Source organism: Phaeoacremonium minimum (assembly GCF_000392275.1).
Source record: "Phaeoacremonium minimum UCRPA7 unplaced genomic scaffold PA7_03_scaffold_420, whole genome shotgun sequence".
NCBI classification, from domain to species: Eukaryota; Fungi; Ascomycota; class Sordariomycetes; order Togniniales; family Togniniaceae; genus Phaeoacremonium; species Phaeoacremonium minimum.
This window is the reverse complement of record NW_006921322.1, coordinates 71,766-91,851: the sequence shown is the minus strand read 5'-3', so window position 1 is coordinate 91,851 and position 20,086 is coordinate 71,766. Positions and strand designations below refer to the sequence as shown.

The 20,086-nt window shown below is 49.4% G+C and overlaps 2 protein-coding genes across 2 annotated transcripts; one reads left to right on the top strand and one right to left on the bottom strand.

The window, feature by feature from the left end:
* Nucleotides 1-851: 851 nt before the first annotated feature.
* Nucleotides 852-3,834, top strand: UCRPA7_5633 (hypothetical protein; the record flags this gene model as incomplete). The annotated part of the gene is made up of 2 exons (XM_007918178.1): nucleotides 852-1,905; nucleotides 2,309-3,834. The coding sequence occupies 2 exons, from the start codon at nucleotides 852-854 to the stop codon at nucleotides 3,832-3,834; spliced, it is 2,580 nt and encodes an 859-aa protein (XP_007916369.1).
* Nucleotides 3,835-4,190: 356 nt separating this feature from the next.
* Nucleotides 4,191-4,718, bottom strand: UCRPA7_5632 (hypothetical protein; the record flags this gene model as incomplete). Its single annotated transcript, XM_007918177.1, has 1 exon — nucleotides 4,191-4,718. One exon carries the CDS (start codon nucleotides 4,716-4,718, stop codon nucleotides 4,191-4,193), a length of 528 nt encoding a protein of 175 aa, XP_007916368.1.
* Between the last annotated feature and the right edge of the window lie 15,368 nt (nucleotides 4,719-20,086).

Below are 20,086 nucleotides of genomic sequence, written 5' to 3'. Positions count from 1 at the left end.
CTGGCCTCACTCACTGGCTGCAGTTCAGTCCATTCTCATTAATCCCGGATCATATGCACGTTGAGGATGCAGCTCGAGATACGTGGCCCCTAGCCAGTCATTTAAAATATATCTCTAGTCGGTGTCTGCGCCGCATTCTATGCCTCTCGTGACTCTCGATTGCTTCTACACCCCCTTTCTCTATCCAGGTCATTGCATCAACACAGTTGACGGAGTGCTTTAATTGTTGACATGCTTGACACGAAACGCCAACTTCCTCACCGATCGCATGTTCATGGACATTCTTCAATTTTACATAGCTCATTATCGACAGTGATTCTTCTAAGTTCGCCCCCTATCATGAAAGAGGTCAGCGGCAGATCATGACAAGTTCGGGCAATGCCCTCCAATACCCCGGAAAAGATGTAATTCAACCAAGACAATGTTCTAGAGCAATTTCTTTGTTCATCTTTTCATTTCAGCCTCAAGGCAGCTGTTTAGGGTCAACATTGTTTTCCTTGTCAAGGGTCATTCCCTTTCTTTCACATCACTGAGCTTTTCTCAACAATGCCGCTCTATTGTCCTAATTATCAACAACAGCTATTGTTTCTATCTTCCCTGCCAGATTCAGTTGTATATAAACGCAACACTGTTCCCGCCCGAGATACACATACTTTCTTTCTGGTCACCATCAACTTGCGCCCTGTTAGTGTTCAATTCGATTTCCTATCCAACAGGACTCAGCAACTCTCGATCAAGACAGACCTCACGGAATCACACATCAGAAATCTCACATAACTTAACCAACAATGATGAGCGTCAAAGTATCTGCCATCGCCGCCATGGCTCTTCTCCAATTGGCCCACTCTCACATGGTGATGTCGTCACCTGAACCATTTGGACTCCATGGTGCAGATCCAGATATTCTGCGGAGTTTCCCGATTGGTAACAACGCGAAGGACAACATTGTCATTCCGTTCCCGTGCCAGGGTCTGAAGAAGGCCTCCGGAGTCACTTCGGTCAAGGCCGGCGGCACCACTCGTGTCGACTGGACAGGGTCGGCGGTTCACGGCGGAGGCTCCTGTCAGTTCCTTGTCAACTACGGCGAGACCTACACCTCCGACCCAGCGGACTGGAAAGTTGTCTACACCATCATCGGAGGTTGTCCAGCTTCTGCAGTTGGCAATGTCGAAACACAGGGTGCGGACGCTGAAGGTCGTCCGGACGGTCCTCACTGCGGCAACGACTCTGGCAAGGAGTGCGTCCGGCAGTTCGACATCCCCATTCCCAAGGACATGAAGAACGGAAAGGCGACCTTTGCTTGGACCTGGTTCAACAAGATCGGCAACCGTGAATTCTACATGAATTGTGCTCCCATTGAGATCACCGATGGGAGTGACGGCGACAGCTTCGCAGACTCACTCCCTTCCATGTTCGTCGCCAACCTCCCCGGAATGAACGTCCCTGGAGCAGACTGCACCACAGTCGAGGGTGTCTTCAACATCCCCAACCCTGGTAACTTTGGTAAGGTCCTTGAGCAGCCCGACCCGGCAGCCAGCGGCACTTGCCCTTCCGCTGGTGTCCCCAACTTCTCAGGTGAGTCCGCCGCCTCTGCTGGAAGCGATTCTGCCCCAGCATCCTCTGCAGCGGCCGCCGGCCCGCAATCTTCTGCCCCGGCAAGCCCGGTGTCTGCCTCCGTTGCCTTGTCGTCCATCGCAGTGAAGCCCACCACGTTTGCAACAGCCACCATCGCCACTGCGGCCCAGCCTCCGGCGTCGACTTCAGCCCTCTACGCCCCTGTCTCCGGCTCGGCTGCTTGCACAAACGACGACGGAGTGGTCTGCATAGAGGCGGGCTACTTCGGCATCTGCAACCACGGATCTGCTGTCAAGCAACCCCTTGCGGCGGGCACGAAGTGCGTCGACGGTAAGATCATGCGCCGGAATGCATCCCCTCGTCGGGGTTAAAGACATGACATGGTCATCACCGTATCTTTTCATAGTGTAAGTCTTAATAATGTGGCGCTGGCCGCCTGAATGAATGTACTTCAAACAACCTTTCCGTCATCATTTCGTCTTTTATCGTGAATGTGGACCCTTCTATTACGACTGGAGCGATCCATGTGTAAGTGACTTCAAGCCTAGCTTGCCAAACAAGGTGCCGAAGCGGGGCCGCCTGCATGAGCTACAACTAACACGGCAGCTGGGAAAGCCGTTTGTGATCTGCACGCAACAGTCGCAGGTACGAAAGTAAAATGGACACTAGGGAGTCGCTGCCATCTACCGTGATACCGCAGCACCTACGATGCCCTCACAACGACCCGTCATAGCCATCGCCGGCCTGGCGATAGAGACTTCGGCCTTTTCGCCAGCGCGCACCAGCGCACCGGCTTTCCACCCACAGCGCGGGGACGAGTGCATCGCGAAATATGCTTTCCTGCACAAGGGGACCCCGCTCGGCGCCGCCGCCGACTGGCGCGGGGCACTCATCGGGCATGCTCTGCCGGGCGGGATCGTGAAGCGCGATGCATTTGAGGAGTTGACAGCCGAGATCATCTCGCGGCTGGAAACCATTGTGTCGTCCGCCACTCGTATGGATGGTGCGCAGGGTATCGACGGCCTGTGGTTCGATATTCACGGCGCCATGGTCGTCGAGGGCATGCTGGATGCAGAGGCGGAGCTGCTCCGGCGCGTGCGCCGTGTCATCGGCCAAGACACAATCGTCTCTGCGTCGATGGATCTACACGGCAATGTGAGTCGGGAGCTGGCCCATCAGACAGATCTGATCACATGCTATCGTATGGCGCCGCATGAAGACACCATGGAAACCAAGGAGCGAGCTTGCAGGAATCTCGTTGATGTCCTAACCAACAGGCCGGCCGGGTCGCAGCGGCCCATCAAGGCTTGGGTCCCCATCCCCATCTTGTTGCCAGGCGAGCAGACGAGCACGCGAGACGAGCCAGCCAAGCATATATATGCCGCCGTTCCTGACGTCGAAGAACGTCCCGGGGTTCTCGATGCGGCGATATGGGTTGGCTATGCGTGGGCTGATGAGCCGCGGAATCGAGCAGTGGTAGTCACGACCGGATGGGATGAGGATGCAGTCGCTGCTGGGGCGGAGAAGCTTGCCAGGCTATTCTGGAATGCGCACGCAGATTTCCGCTTCGTTGCACCGACGGGCTCGTATGCCGAGTGTCTCGATACAGCTCTGAGGTCAGACAAAAGAGCCTACTTTATCTCAGATTCGGGCGATAATCCCACCGCTGGAGGTGCTGGTGACGTGACTTGGGGGCTCACACAACTTCTCGCCCGGCCGGAGTTCAAAGACCCCTCCGGGCCCAAGGTCATCTATGCTAGCGTCCCGGGTCCGGAAGCTGTCCACGCAGCAGTTGAAGCCGGAGTCGGAGGTACTGTGACAGTCACAGCAGGAGCAGAAGTTGACAATCTTCATGCCGGACCCATCACACTTACTGGTAGGGTGCACTCCATCAAGCATGGCGACAGACACGCCAGGATCGAGGTGGTGGTCCAAGTTGGCAGCGTCTTCGCCATCCTTACTAAGCTCCGCAAGCCGTACCATCTCGAGCGAGACTTCACAGAACTGAACCTGGAGCCCCGCAAAGCTGATATAGTCATTGTGAAGATAGGCTATTTGGAGCCGCAGCTGTACGATATGGCTTCGGATTGGATGCTTGGCCTTACACCGGGCGGGGTTGACCAGGATCTGAAGAGATTGGGTCATGAGCAGATCAGGCGGCCCATGTGGCCATTTGACACGACATTTGAGTCGGAGCCGGACCTAACAGCAAGAATCATTCCCATGTCACATGAATTACTTACCGGGCCGGATGAGTGAAGAGGGCATGTCACGGAGATCTGCACGTTGCAAGGAGACAAATGTGGTGTTGGGGTATCTTCGATTTTCATTATATGCTGTTGAATGTATGTTTGCAACGTACTGCTCAGGGTAGTCGTTGCGATGGTTGCGCCCATACAAGGACACATGGAATTCATTGTGTACCCGTTTCATGAAATCCAAACTGCAATGTCTGATCCGTTTGCTGTTGCAAGAAAGGCGGAAATAATTTGCCTGTTTGATTGCGTTCAAGATCATTCTAGAGATGCCGTGCCGTGAAAAGACTGTCTCCTACTCTAACAAGTCGTTATGGTGATCAAAGTTCGTATCTGATCAAGCGGTCGACGCGTGCCCCTTTATAGGGCGGCAACCACAAAGCCAGCAAAGGCGGCGGCGGCAGCAATTGGCATGCCAGTCTCCCTCGGCGCAGCGTTGGTGGGCTGGCTGGTCCAAGCAGCAATCTTGGACGAGCAGACGGCCGTGCCGGCCTCGCTCTCGATAGCAGCGAAAGCAGAAGAGATCTCAGGGACGTCACTGCAGGCACCCCACAGGCTGCGGAGATCCTCAAGATGCTCGGAGCTCCAAGACGAAGCGCTGCTGGCGTAGGAGCTATAGACACTGCCAATGGAGCCGGTGATGATGGGGTCGACGCAGGGGTCGGTCTGGGTGATCATGTCCGAGGAGTAGAGGACATAGGACTCAAGATCCGCGGGGATCGTGGGGATGGGCGTCAGCTTGGGGAGGATAGAGCTGGCAACCTTAGTGCACTCGGGTGTGCCACGAGCCTTGATGGCTGCAGCAACATGTGCGGGCTCAGGAGGAGCCTGGAAAGCCGTGGCGACAGTAGCCGCGAGGGCAGAGAGGAACAGAGTGGTGGAGTGCATGTTGATGGACTGGTATTAGGGAGGTACTCGTAGTCTTTCCAAGATGATAGGTCCTTTGAGAGGAGATGGTCTGTAGTTCTGATGTCGTGAAGAAACACACTTCTCGAACATCTCGGACAGGGCCAGCTGCTCCTTAAATAAACTCACGACCCAGCAGATCAGAGTCACTCGGCCAGTGACATATCCCTCTCATCTGAGTCTCTCGGCCCGTCGTCAAGCTAGCATTCAAGGTTAAATTACGCCCGGCGTTGTGGCTGGCATGCCTGGCAGGGCTTGCATTGGCTTGTTGCCGCATTGGTCTGCCCTGCCAAGGGGTTGGTCTTCCTTCGGGGCTTCCCCTGTTCTCCCCAGAATAGAGCTGCCCCAATCAAGAGCCGCCCATTCGCGATTGGCAGTGGATACGCCCACCGTCCAAGACACGCCGGCAAGGGCTGGCACTGCCACCGCGATGGTGCCGTGATGGCTTTTCCCCCACGACTGACAACATCACAGAATTCTTTCGTTGAGCCCTACCGGTACTGTACGCCGATCTAGGCGACCATAAACTTCCCGTACTACTACTAGACTGTGGAGCGGTAGCCAAACTGTGCATCTAGCCATGCGAGCGGATCGAGGCTGAAAGCTCAGCCCGCTGCAAGCGAGACCCAAAAGACGAATCCCCATGAAGAGTCACCGCCACGTTATGTGACATCACATACGAGACCGTGCCTGATCTAAATAACCATAAAATTTAGCGCAATACCTAATACCTCTCGGCGTCGCCAGAGGACACTCTCTACGGCTCAATCGGCTCGACTAGGAAGGTCGTTGTGGACGCTGTATGAGTCGCCAGACAAACCGCTACAAGCCGCCTAATTCATTAGAGAAAAGGAAGTGCGGCTGAGAAAAACAGCATTGAAAGATGACAACCTCTCTCAGATCCTTCGTGAAGCTGATTGCCGAGGGTTGGGACCTAGGCGTGTCTGTGGCCCAGGCATGAACATAGAAAAAAATCAAATGATCTCCCTAACCTGCAGCGCTGCTGCCTTCTAATCCATGCTAGCGAAGGAAGCAATTTTGCCTAGGATCGCCAAACCAGCTCCGCCAAGAGCCCGTGGATTCTAATTTAATTCGTATTAGTCTCTTTGGTGTGCGGCGCAGTGCAAGTGCCCTCGGATTGAGCAGCCGATCCACCCAATCGCATGGGGCATAAAAGTGAAGTGACCTCATTCCCATTCTCGCTCGCTCGCAGTCAAACCGCAGTTTGTCTCTACTTCTCTGTGGTGAAGAGAATCTATTGCACCCGTTGTGATGAGAATCGCATGACTAAAAACATGATGTTCAGCTTCTAGCTAAACTACCACCAACTTCCTTACCCAGATCCAGGTGCATCGCTTGGCTTCCGAGTCCTTGAAGATGACCGGTAGACCAAAGATGACCCACTTTGTGCTGTTATTGGTATAAAGGACTTGCCGACGAGAGAACGACAGTAACTTGACAAACAGCTGGCTGCGGGTAGTGACTAGGGTATAAGCTAACTTGAAGGTTGGAGCCTTACCTATGACACATGTAAAATGCTCCAAGAACTTAGCAAACGCTTGCACCACCAGCTGGTGTCACTCTCGTCGTTACCCCAACTGCTCCTCCACCATGGCAAAACTACGCTATTGTGCCTACCTCTGATTAAATAACTTCGGCATATGTGAGCCTACGTCGAGGAATTCTTCGCATTTGCCCATACATAGCATCACCCCATTCAGGCCGTGTTCGTCATGTTTCCGAGGCCGCTTCCCTCTTCCAGCTAAAATGATCAATTGCCCAATATCTGTACTTCCCGATGCTCAATACGGACAGCCGTCCGACTAATTACATGCACACGACCCTCCACCCGGGTTATGCATCAGTATTGTCAGTCTTAAGGCTTTCATCTATGCCAGTGGAACGCAAAGCCATGCTCCCGGGTTTCTGGCCACCCGTGATGAAATAAATGAGTTTGGGGAGGCAAGGAGAGAACATCTACCCTAGACGAAGATACGATGCTATAAATATACATAACCACTCGGCGAGTGCTAGCAACTTTGTCTAAGCAACTTTCACACTGTGTGTATAAAGTGAAAACTGCTTGACTTAATATATGTCTTCGGATAGATACTGGCCAGTCTACATTATGGGGAAGACACTGTCGACTCAGACTCAGACAAGCTCACCATGACTTAGGTTGAGGCGACTTCACCTCAAGTCCATGGCCTATCATAGAGATGCCCCGATCCACACTCGTTCCACTTAGTTGGCTCATACCTTCGGAAATAGTTGCTTTGATTTCCTAAGCTAATTGAAAGCGTCGGAATTACCTGCCACCCATTACAACTACTTGCCTTATCCAAGGCCGGGCCATGATTACTGAAAAGCAGACTGCATCCGTTCGCATTACATTCATTCCATACCTACAGCCAACAAAAAGTTGAAACTATTCAATGACCTACCGGCGCGATTACTAAAAATGCCTTTTATTAAAATTATCGTTGCTGGCTCCACCGGGTGCCTGGCTGACCATGCGCTTCCCGCAATACTGAACTCGACAGAGCCCAAGTTCGAAGTCACAGTCCTTACCCGTGCAGATAGTGGCAAAATCAAGTCTGTTCAAGGCGCCAGCGTGGTTCCAGTTGACTATGACGACCACCCTACGCTTGTCCGTGCCGTCACGGGTGCCGACGCTATCGTATCTCTCGTCTCAGGCGTATCAAACAAAGTTGTCGACCAGCAGCTGCTTGCTGCCGCTCAAGAGGCAGGCGTTCGGCGTATTTTCCCATCCGAATACACCGTGGACGTCTTGCACCCAGTCGGCGTATCACTCCTTTCCGCCAGCGGCATATGGCCCGATACAATGTCACCAATACCCGTTGCGCGCAAATTCATGGCTCTCGCCAATAAGAACGGTCCGACGAGCTTCACGACAATTATTCCATCTGCGTTTATTGACGGGTGGCTCGAAGGCGGATTTAGCTTATTTGAGCCCAAACGTCACAGGGTGACGTTGATTGATGGTGGTGATCATTACTTCACTGGCTGCTCGTTGCCCTTTCTTGCCGCCTGCATCGTCGCTGTACTCAAAATGGACGAAGAAAGGACCAAGAATAAGCGAATTCATATAAGTGAAGTCCGCACAACAATGAACGAAATCGTCAGCGCTTATGAGGAAGTAACTGGCACTGAGTTTGAGAAAATCTCGCTCAGCGTACAGGCAATGATGGACCAGCGCGATGACATGCTCAAGTCAGGGGATCTGTTTCCTGCTCTTTTTGTTTCCATTCAGATCGCTGCCTTCGGCGGCTGTGGTGCTGGAGATCTTGTCGATGGGTTACATTTTGATGGTGATAGTCACTTGAGTGTGCCGAGGAAAAATATCAAACAAATAACTGCTGAAGCCGCGAAAAAAGTCAGCGCCGCCTAAGCAAGCCAATATCAGCTCGATTTCTGAGATTCGAATATTGTTGGATTGATCATTGGTTCTGATTCCAACACACTAGTCGATCTCGTCCTATGTGATGCTTCGAGATTGTCGAATCGAGACTAACACCTCTTAAGAGTGTATGGAATCATCGGAAACAAATCCATGATACGAGCCTAAGACTGCTTCTCAAAGATTGTGTGGAACTCCTGAATAGAAATTTCAACCAAAGACGAGCCAGCGTTTCCATCAAATGCATTGTTGTCAAGGCTGCCCATTAAGCAAACAATGGCAATGATGGTGCAGTTGAAACTACAGCATGAAGAGTCCTGATGTAACTGACATCACTGTCGATGTTGAGATCATTCTGATTCCACACAGCTTGAACCATATTTCGAACTGAAGAAATGTGATTCGATCTGCTCACTGGATCCTGTTCCATTTTCGAAAATATCTCCAATGCCTGCTGGCGTCGTTCATCGTCATCAGCCTCGCAAGCAATGATGAGTAACGGCCACGCGCTCTCACAGGAATCAAGATGATGCAGGAGGGAGTATGCCTCTCTGACTAATCTTTTGTGTTGAAATGAGGAAGTAGGCACTTCCGCTACTACACGATTATAGTATATTAATGCAGCGCATCGATAGAGATAGGCCAGCATCTCTTGCTTGGTTAATGATGTCTCTGAGCTGTCATGAAAAGACCCAAATTCACCCACAGTCTTTTGGATATATCGTGTAAGCTGCTGCATTTCCTCAGCCTCAATCTTGTTGCGCATTGTGTCTTCGCATATCAGGGGCGGCTTGCATATCCTTCGAATCAAATCGAGAACATCGACAGGACACGTGAGTATATTTGAGATCTGCCTCTCGTTTTAGCTAAGCCTGCAATATGGCTGATGATACTCAGTCGACTCACCACAGAATCTTCAATTACAAATTCATAAGGATACACCGCCCGAGGCTTGGTACAGAAACTGTCCCATGTGCTTGCCGTGGCCCAGTGCCGCAAGCTGAATTCCGATATCACTTCGTGATAATAAACCCAGCTCTTAAGTATCATGCTTTCGTCCTGGCGGAATTCAAAAATCGAAGATGAAGCCTGTACAATTCGTTTTGCGCCGCAGAGATAGAAAGCCCAGCGTTCTCCAGGACTATGCGCCGTCAGAATCTAGGAATACATTAGCAATCAACTTTAGGGACTAGTTGTATTAAAGGTTGGTTAGTGCGATCTACTTCATATTGGTAGAGAAGCATAGTGGCAATCAAGTTTCGTAGCACGCTTTCCCTATCCGTCCTGGGTAAATTTTTGCGTAGCATCGAGACTAGGCGTGACTGATGAATCAGACTTTGAGAATGTTCTTGGAGCTGGAGAGCTGCTAATGCAAACACTCCCTCTAGAATCAAATTCATATGAGAGGATAGATCAGAGAGGGCAACTCTCATAATAACATGAGCTACTGCTGCATCGATGATCGGCGTAAGGATATGCGATTGAGACTTGTTGACTATATCCTGGTTTTAGACTGTGCTACCCCAGTAAGCTCTTGGAAGACTTACAATAGTCAAATAGGATCGCATTATTTCCACTGAGGAGAGAAGGTTGTAGAAATGGTAAATGTTGTACTGTGCGAGTATGCTTATATTGAACTGTGTTGACTTAACGTTAGCCAGGTACGGGGAGTATCATGTACTAGCAGATATATTCACCAGGATCTCCTTTCTTCTGGAGGGCTTCTGACAGAGATATTTCCCAGAAAAAGGTATTTAAAAACCAAATCTGGGTTTTCCGATTCCGTCGGGATGCTACTTCCATTTGTTTTGTATTAGAGTGAATCAAAGCCCGTCGTTTGTCTCCTTGTCGGGGCCAAGATAACTGAATGCCATAGCCTCGACAAATGTGTCGCCCCTTGTTGCAGGCATTGCATACAGGTCGATTCAAATCACATCGCACCTTGCGCGCTATATCGAGAGCAAGCTAATCAGCTTTAAACAGGAATCAAGAGAATATCCACTTACATCTGCACGTCCAACATCCTTTAATCCCCATTGTACATGATCATGTGGGCTATTACCATAGAGCAAGACAAAAAGCCTCCGGAGGTGTGCTGTTCGGTTGCAAATGTAAGGTTAACTCGGGGGTTAGAAGAATACACAGTCGCTGACTAAAAGCTTCATGCTGACAAAGCAGTGCTGTGTAGGCGTGGTGACAAAAGCAATGGCAAGTATTTCCGAAGAGTGGGGCAACCATGTGCCAAATGGTAAGACCTCCAGTCCTTTAGCACACTTCAGGGCGGCTGGAAGGAATCATGAATTCCTGTACTTACCAGCAAAGCGAATGGAGTGATGGGGAGAACTGTATTCGTCACGACACATCTCCAGCCATTACGCCGAAGAGTAAATGTCTACAGACTCATTGCAGTTGTAGGAACTATCGTGGGAAACAATTGCCTCATCAACTGTCTACTAAAAAAGATTGAGATATTGTTGCTTGCGTCTATGACTTCTATACAATGTTTAAGTGTTGGAAAAGTCCACAGCATCCTGAATCACCACCTCAGAAAATTTGATGTAGCCGTGCCCCTTAACAAAGGTGGCATTCCATGGCCCTTGCGTTTTGGTCTCGACCAATCGTAGATAAAATTCAGCATGGGCAGGACCACCGATATTAGAATAAACGGGATCTCCATCCGGTGTACGCTCATCGGCAAAGTAGAACCTGTGTATTGTCATCAGTTGAAGTCCCTTTCAGTGACCAAATTTCATTTCACTAGAGAATCTTACTTGTAGCCCTGGTGTTTATATTCTTCCGCAAGATAGTGGATCAAATGTGCAGCGCCAGCTTTACCAACTCCTTGAGTTAGCAATGGCCGTACAACGATGAAAGGGAGTTTATTTCCGGTGTAAATGAAAGTCTTTGACAATTCTGGAGGTAATAGGGCAAATGACTCTACAGCCAGCCGCGCGGCTACGTATGCAGAGACAAGATTAACATTGTTATCCGATTGAAAAGTAGAAATCTGCTGGCTAATAGTGGTTGACGCCTTTGTACTACCGGCAGAAGCTGTGAAGGTATTTCATTAGTTACTCTCACCACAAGCTGAGAAACTAAAAGTGAAAGGCCCACCGTTGTAGATCACAACACTCGGATGACCAAGCTCCTTGCGGACTCGAGAGAATATCATCTCGACTGAAGACGGGTCAGAGAGATCTGCTTGGATATGGAGATAGTCCTTTGCAGAATTTGCATGAACGGTCGAACGTGATACCACGGCTAGTCTGTAGCTCTGCTCGGAAAATACTTTTGCGGTTTCAATCCCAACATTTGGCCCATAGCCAAAGATGAGGGCAATTTTGTCACCCATATTTTAAGCTTGTTAAGTAGATCGCCGTGATATGATCTGCCAATCCTTTTCATGTCATTCCATAAGATATGTAATTAGAATAGTTGCATCAAGGACACCTGTAGGTTTTGTACTATATGGCTTGTCTTTTTTCTGGAGATGGGCGAGCATGTAAGCTACTTGCACGTGGCTAGAATCCCATTATGTGTTAGTGTCGGAAATACTTGCAGTAACTTGGTAAGCCTGCTATCTACTCAAGTAGGTAATATGAAGAAGACCATCAACATCTATATTGACTGCCTCCGACTTGAGCTCTGCTACCACAGATCTGATTTTACCCCCATTCACGCATACAAAACTCGTATCATCTCAGTGTTGTGAAACATGTAGAAATTCGGGCATTCTGGAATATGTCATAATTTTACCATGACAATGGCTTATAAAACTAAAGCACGCAGCGTAACGATACTCTAATGAAAATTCTCATTCAAGATAGCAGTAAAGCTTTGAAGCCTGTATACATGTGTTCCTGTCAATATTTCAGAGCGCCCTCTTCTTCCACGCTGATATAATTCTGACTCCATTACTAATCCAAGGGCTAATGCCGGATTACTCGTTCATTGCACGACTTCCTGAAAGGTTCTCGGCAGCGCTCTTGCTGCTTGGATTTTCCTTGGAGCCGTAGTGCGCGACATCGCCACCGAGGGCGTCTATAATCTGACGGCTCTCCTCTTTGGACTGCTCGCTTGTGTCTATGCCGGTCAGAGTAATTCAGTATCTGGAAGTGGCAGATATACTTGGGTTTGAAATATTTGCCTTGTGACCTCGAACAGTATTAGAGATGGTCTCCTGGCCTTCTCTAAGCTCCTGCATATCATTGGAGATGACTGATTTTGCGCCTGCCGAGTTCATAGCTGCTAAATATATTTTATAGCTTTTCTGAATATTTCGAGTTTTGAGTTGGATTACTTATTCATTTTGCGAGACGAAGGCAGTTAATGTTTATATACCCATCTGACGCGTCTTGCGATGACATCTTTAGACACGTCAAGCAGGTTTGGCTGAACATAAAACAGATCAATAAGGCGTCGCGCACCCTTGATGTTTATGCGAATTGGCGCCACAGAAGCTGTCAGAAGTGTGGCGGTTACATCATGGCTGTGACGTTGTGTGACGGTGCGCTGGCGATCGGCGATGGATCAACATCACATATGACAGGGTCATCTTACAGGCTGCAGGGCATCCATTTCGGGTAGACCTGCCCTGCCCACTTGCGCCCTCTTAGTGCCTTCAATATCACAGTACCTAGGACTGTTATGTTTGTACGTAAGAACCACCTCGGTCAAAGCGCAGTATTGCATTACAGCCTCGTGAATGCTCCTTGCTTGTTAGCGAAGTTTTATTGAATTATGGCCACCAGGGAGCCCATGTATGTTCAGAGAACTTCTAACACTAATTTTCGCCGCCTTTAATCTCAACGAGGTCTCTTGGCTTTCGATCCCTGATACTCAACATGATATCTAATCCAGAGAATACGGATCCAAAGACACATACGCCTGCAAGCGAAAATCCGATCGTGACTGCAGTCTGTAATGAGATGAGATACGTGAAACACAGAGAAATGGCGCTCAGATCTGCAAAGCCTGTAATAGCAGTAGTAACAGATATGACAAGAAGCACTTGATTGATCATCGTGCGGATAGTACGTAAGTCAGTGATGTTGAATGGCATCGGCATGCTCACACCGTCCTCCGCGGCAAGGACCTTGACGAAGTAGTGCAAGATGATGGCGCCCATGCCAAGGATCGTGGTCAAAAGCCCTAGAATCTTCAAATGTGTCAGATAATAAACTCGAGAGGCAACGGTTGAACTGTAGTCTTACTCCATGTGCCGTACGAAAGTGACCGGCGTTGCCCATGGCTAAGGCACCGAATATCAGAGTAAGAAGTATGGTTGGCGTAACAATATAGAGCCATATTACGGCTGTCCAACGAGGGGCCTTAGGTAGGATATGTGGCATCTTGAACCGGATCAAGATATTCCTAGTACTCTCGAGGCCGATTGCTAGAGGAATTAGATTGAGAAATGTGATGGCTGCCATGAGAACTAGTGAGCGTTAGTGTAGATACGAAGCTGAAGCGTCTTGTACACTCACTATGAATGATCAGGAACACAGCAAAACGCAAGGCCGTGTTCCCATTGATGATCAAACCATCTGCAGCCGCACCAAAGGAGCTGCCCGCACTGGTGATCACCTTCTGGCCGTTCAGCTGAAATGTATTTCCGGCATTTGTAACCCGAATGAGCCCCGGTGGAACCGCCTGCTTCAAGAAAGAGCTTGTACTTGTATCACTTGTTTTGCTCTGAGATATCACCCCACTCTTCATTAAGCCAGTCGCAATAAGCACCAAACCACCAACACCTTCGCAAGTGAGTGCGTCGACGCCGCCTTGTAAAGCCGAGGATATCGTGTTTGCATTGATGATCACGGATAAGTTAAATCCTGAACTGCCATTGAATACAGCAACCTGACGCCGGTCAATTGCGTGAGCTTGGCTTGCCTCTGGAAGGAAGGATCGTTTGACTTGACTCGATGAACCCCCAATTAGCGCACCCAAGTCTAGCTTTGACAGAAGTTTGACTCCTACCAGCGTGCCTTGCCCGCCGAGACCTTGACCAAAACCCGTTGCGGCGCCATCGACGGAGTCATTAAATGTTAGCGTATTGTTGGGCAGCCCATTCAAAGGATCTATTGCAGTTCCATTAATGAGGGCTTGCAATCCGCCCATCGCGTCTATAGCATCCCCAGCGCCTTGTACAAGTCCCATGGCCACCCCTTGGGCGACTTTTCCAACATTGATCGACCCGGTGCCCATAAGGTTAAGGCTGCTGTCATCTGTCGACGAATTGCCTATACTACTTATAAGCTTAGATGCTGATCCGTTTGCTAGTAGACGGCTTGTGAAGCCCTTTGCAAAGTTTTCGGCGACGCCGCCGGCATCGATGCTTCCGTCCGAGACTACCCTCACAGGCGCATCAAAGTCCGGCTGTAGACCTAATCCTATTGATATGCCCTCACCTAATCCTTTACCAAGGCCTGAAGCTGCGTCGGGCAAGTACTTCGACACGAGATCAGACGCGTTTGTTGTGGAGAAGGAACTTGCAGTGGTTAAAGCACTTATGTTGACGTTTTCCACAACTGATTTGGATAGCCCAAAAGCAAAACTACCAACTGCAGATGGAACGTCGTTGCCATTGGTGTCGGGAGTGATATTCCGGGAAGTCAAGTTGAGGCCCATAGCTGTCCCATTGCCCAATCCCTGCCCAAAACTCAGCGCGGCTGCGCCAAGTGATGGGATAATCTTGCTAATATCAAAATTTGACCCAGATGATAGGGACGAGACATCAATATTTCGTGTGATGGAGTTTGTTAGTCCGAAACCAAACGCGCCAAGTGCATCCTCAGCAGTGGAGCCAGTTGGCGGCGACAGCGAATCTTTAGTGAGTTTGAGACCTGTTGATGTACCATTCCCTATTCCCTCCGCTAAAGATAAAGCAATGAGAGACAGCGGTGCGCCGCCTGTCAGGGAGGATATGTTGAGCCCAGAGGATGCTTTTGATAGGTCGAGGTTGGAGACCACCGTTTTTGTAAGGCCAAAACCAAAAGTGCCGACCACATTTGGAATATCTGTGCCTTTCGAAGGCTCGAGTCCTATGGCGGCTTGGCTAAGCTTCAGACCGGACGCTGTTCCGTTGCCAATGCCTTCGGCAAGAGAGAGAGCAAGGTCTTGAAGGTTGATATTGCCACCTCCGAATAAAGACGAGAAGTTCACAGCACCCAACAGCGATGCGGACGCGCCCATTCCAAGGTTCTGAATGACGGGATTGAAGCCTGTTGATTCCATTCCGTTGTCCTGAATCACTTTTGCTGCCACTTGCTTTGATGTGTCTGCAGACGCGAGCTTGAGTCCTTGTGCTGCTCCCTCGCCAACTCCAACCCCGAGAAACATGGCAGGAGCTGTGAGATCGCCCGCAACAGCATTACCAATTCCAGACAGCGCATTGGTCAGTGGTTGTAACAATGAGTCCAAGAACCCTTTGGCAGCACCTTCAGTATTATTTTTCTCGTCCTCGCCTATACCGAAAAGGCGTTTAGACAGTGCGATCCTGCCCCTTTCTTGACCCGCTGTTTCGAAACTCCGGCGATACTCGTGAAGTGATTCGCTAGCTGACTCTATCTCCGGTATTTGAAATCTTTCGGCAACAGTTTTCGAAAAGTCGGCGGTCATGTCGACTAGGGCTAAATAGCTGCGTCGCAGCTGTTGGTCTCGCATCAGCATATCGACTGTACTTTGTTCAATGACATTGCTCAGCGCAGCGTCCATGTACGCCTGGTGTTGGTGTGCGTCCTTGAAATGAATAGTTCCTGTCAACGACATTGTTCCGACCGTCACAATTACGAAAAAGATGATGAGTATGACAGTGATCAGCGCGTGGCGCCAAGTGGATGGCTGGCTTGTGATCGCCATGTTTGCATCCCCAAATCGCACGATTGCGAAGATATCGCAAACCAGATAGAGAAACAACGAAGACCGGCCGCCAGCGACACAGTCAGACGGAAGAAAGCAACCGCATCAAGCGATGATAGTAGAACAGTGAAGGACGAAAAGCTTCCACGACATCTTCACGACAAGAGCGATCACCAGTGTCCATATGGATTGTCGAGATATGGCTGTAGAGTGTTGCGACACGAAACGATAAAGCTAGAAACGGAATGACCATTCGTGTGGACCTTCAATGCCAAGAACCTCAGTGATCCCTGGAACATCATTCATGTCCAATGATGTGGTGCATCAGGACATCCAAGGATGATTGCCGGGGTAGCCTCCATGTTCAGGATGTGCTTCAAGGATCATCTGAAGATGTGCGACCCAATGCCGGTCGGCAAATTAGAGCCTGCTATCACGGAATATTTACCCGACAAGAGCCATCATTCGCATGTTCAGGCGCTGCGTTCTGCAAAATCTTCCAACTAACATTGACATGCCTCGGTTACAGCCTCTCAATTCCATGGTGATGAGCGCTGTGTCAGGATGGCCGCTGCAACGGATGCTATGATGTTTCTTTCGTCGTCTTCTCTGGCGTCAGGGCGCTGGCAATCTAATGGATTGGCCAATCGCGCAATGCAATGCTTAGGGCATTTCAGCGCCTGAAACACCAGTGAAAACGTGCAACTTGAAACGGCCCCACCGCAGCGGTTTCTCTTCTTCAGTCCCAGTGAATCAGTGTCACGAGATAATACGATGCCAGAAAGCCGAGGATCATTTCAAGTGCATTCTGAGGCTGAAGATTGTTGAATTTTCTAGAAGGCATAGAAGCTGCTTCTGGCGTCTTTCCATGTGATGGTACCGAATTCCGCGCAAAACGATTCGACCCCTAGGCCAGTCGCATTCCTTGTTGAGTGTTTATTACCAATTCCACAGCTTAAAGCGTCAGGCCATCTGTCAACTCAATCGTCTATCGCCCACCACGAGATTAAGGGAAAAACCAGGCGCAAGGAAAAGAAAAACTTAGGGGAAGGCGTGATGATAGAAAGAAAACAGAGGTTGGAACGCAAAGGCCCAGGCACTATCTTGTTGTTTTCTTGATACCTTCAAATCTGTTCGGCAATTTGACTATAATAGCATGCTTTACACGCATATGCCTAATAAAGTTGTCCCGCCGTGATATCCCCACTGTAGCGAACTTGCACTTTTCCACAGAGCAGTAGTGCCAACGAAGAGTGTGCTTGCCGATCTCATGCTGGTGCTTTTGAACGCCAAGATGTCTCGTGACATCCTTCAGTGACGAGGCCGCGAAGCCGCACTTTGGATCAGGGCATTTATATGGTCTCTTTTGGTTCTCGATGTGGCGGCTATGATATGGAAGTTGGTAAGCTGGGCGTACCTGAAGTACAAAGTACTGGGCAAAGCTTACTTGTAAGCACCAGCGGTTGAAAATTGGAGCGAACAATGACTGCATCGAAACTGGCTGGAGTTCGCCTCCAATTTGAGTGTTTTTGCAGTCGTGACATTTTGATGAGTACTGCCCGGGGCCGGAGCAGCATCATCATTTAGGAAAGAATCCGGAGAATGGGTTGGTGTAGTTTGAGATTGAGAGAGTTGGTTCGCAGCAGGCTGCTGATTCTTGATTACTGCCGTATCCTCTCTCGCCCGCATCTTTGGCCAATGACATCCGCTGTCCACAGAGTCAGCAGATTCTGGGATTTTGCCCAGCATCGCATACTCAATATCTCCGACGTGTTTTGCATTGTACCCAAAGTTTCGTTGATAAGGGAAACTCGGATCTCGAATCAGATGAAACATCACTTCATCACATGGCTAAGATCAATCAGTTTGTGTATCTGGTGCAGTGAAAAGAATATTTTTTCATAAGCATACATGGCCAGGAACGTCAGGAACGCCATGTAATTTTACTGAGGTGGTTGACTGGTGGGAATCGAAGGTAGTGTCGACTGCAAAACTCGTGTTGTTGAAATCATGCGGATAATAAATCTGATTGTTATCCGTTGATAATCCAATGCCGGGTCCCAGACCAGACATACTCGACAAGGTCTAAGGTTAAAATAATGGTCAGCAGCAGGAGCTACGAGCAAGGAGGAACAATGTTCACCAGTTCTGAAGAGAAGAAATTGGAGTCGTGGATCTTTGACGGGATCTGGTGGTCGCCGATATTCTCCGTAATCGACGTCCAAGTCCATTGTTGTCCGGGCAGTAGCAGTTCGTCGGGCCAAGATGGAACACTTTGCACACAGTCGGACGGCGTATCAAAAAGTATATCCACTCCTAAGGTTGTATTTATCATGTTGAACCCAGAACCGTGGAAGAGACAGCCAGACTGATTCAAGAGGGTGGCCTGAGGTGAAAATGGCGCGATGCTGGCAGAAATTGAGGCTTGTTCATCCCGATCTATTATTGAATCAGATCCAGGATTCATATGCGGATTCATATTCAGCCTTGGAACTGAACAGTCACAACTGTGCTGATGAGGTCTGGGGTCGAAGCGAACAATCCCGAGAAAGAAACAGCTACAATATTCCTAGAAGAAAAATCTATTAAGATAGGCACGGATGTAGAATTTTAACCAAGTGTTGCATGATGTTGCTGCAGACAACATTCTTATTGAACAACATAGTAGGAGTATCTCTACAGTAGAAACTCCTACTTTAGATATCTGTTAAGAGTAGGACTCATGTACAGACATCAAATCCACGGCAAAAGAGTCCTTGAATAGTGGGATCCCGTAAAGGGATACCCAAAAGCTGTCTAGATAGCTTTTTCTTTCTTTTGATTTTCACAGCTCGGCTTGAGCTCTTTGCTCAAGATCAAATATTCCAAGGAGACTGAGTCCTGAAGCGTCCTGGATGCAGTCTTCTCTCGATAATCGAGCTCACAGTCTTGAAGCTATTAGAACAGAAATCTAATTCCACGAGTAACTAGTCCTAAAGGCTCCTAAGGTTGGATTTTCTCAATAGTCAAGCTTCTCAGCTCAAGTCTTCTAAAGACGAACCAAGTGCCACGGATTGGTAGTTATCCAAGCTCCTGGGGCAGATGTCTCTTAAGAGTAGGGCTCTTAAACAGAGCGTCTCAAAGGAGAATCAAATTCCACGGCAAGTAGTCCTGAAGAAGGTTCCGGAGAAGGTGTCCTCTAACACCAGATCGTGTTTGAAGAGTCGGGATTCCAGATGGAGATAATCCTGGGAGGAGGGTCAAAGCCCTTATTAGGTATAGCGGAGGTAGGATCTCGGTGATTCTGTTTACTCACGGTTAATCCAGAATAATTCGAAAGGATCCGAGAAATAAAATTGAGAGAGACGGCGACGGTCTTTATAGCTTTGAGTGCGACAAATCGTGTCGCCATTGTTGAAAGTGAGGCAGACATGCAGCATGAGGCGTCCCAGCCTAGGACAAAATGCCAGAAGCTGGGCCGCGTTCAGTTTGGCCACCAGTGTCGCTGATTGGTGGCCTCCGAACTCTAGGTGGCTGTCGGGCTGATTGAGGCCTTGCATGACGTGGCAGTTACCGTATTCGACCTGGATGGAGCTGTCATTTTTTGAAATGAAATGAGATAGAGAGGAATTCGTGGTTCGGAATCCCAACGCCAGGAGTGCGGGTGACAGGTCTGGTAGCAGTGTGACATTGGGGATCACTCGAGGGAATTGAGGGGCTATCTCCGGGTGTTGCCGGTAATCTTCGAGTAGGCACTCCAGAGCCTTGCAAGATCATCCGTCACCACTGCGGACAGACTACGGCCGCAACACGCATTGCCAGCAAGGATTCCTGGTATGCAGGCTCCTCCCAAAGTGCTTGAGACTCGTCGGACCGCTATGTGATTAACAGTCACGATGCCACGCTTGAGTAGAGGATGTCTGAGATGTCGCCAGAGGCGTGTTAAGGTGAGGGCTGCTACCCTTCGCTTAAGGTGAGCGACCCTACTAATAGTCAGCCACAGTGCGATGAGGGCCGGCCGTCGTGCATACGTTGTATCACGCGCAATGAATTATGCATTGGGTACCGCGACGAGATGGATTTGATTCTC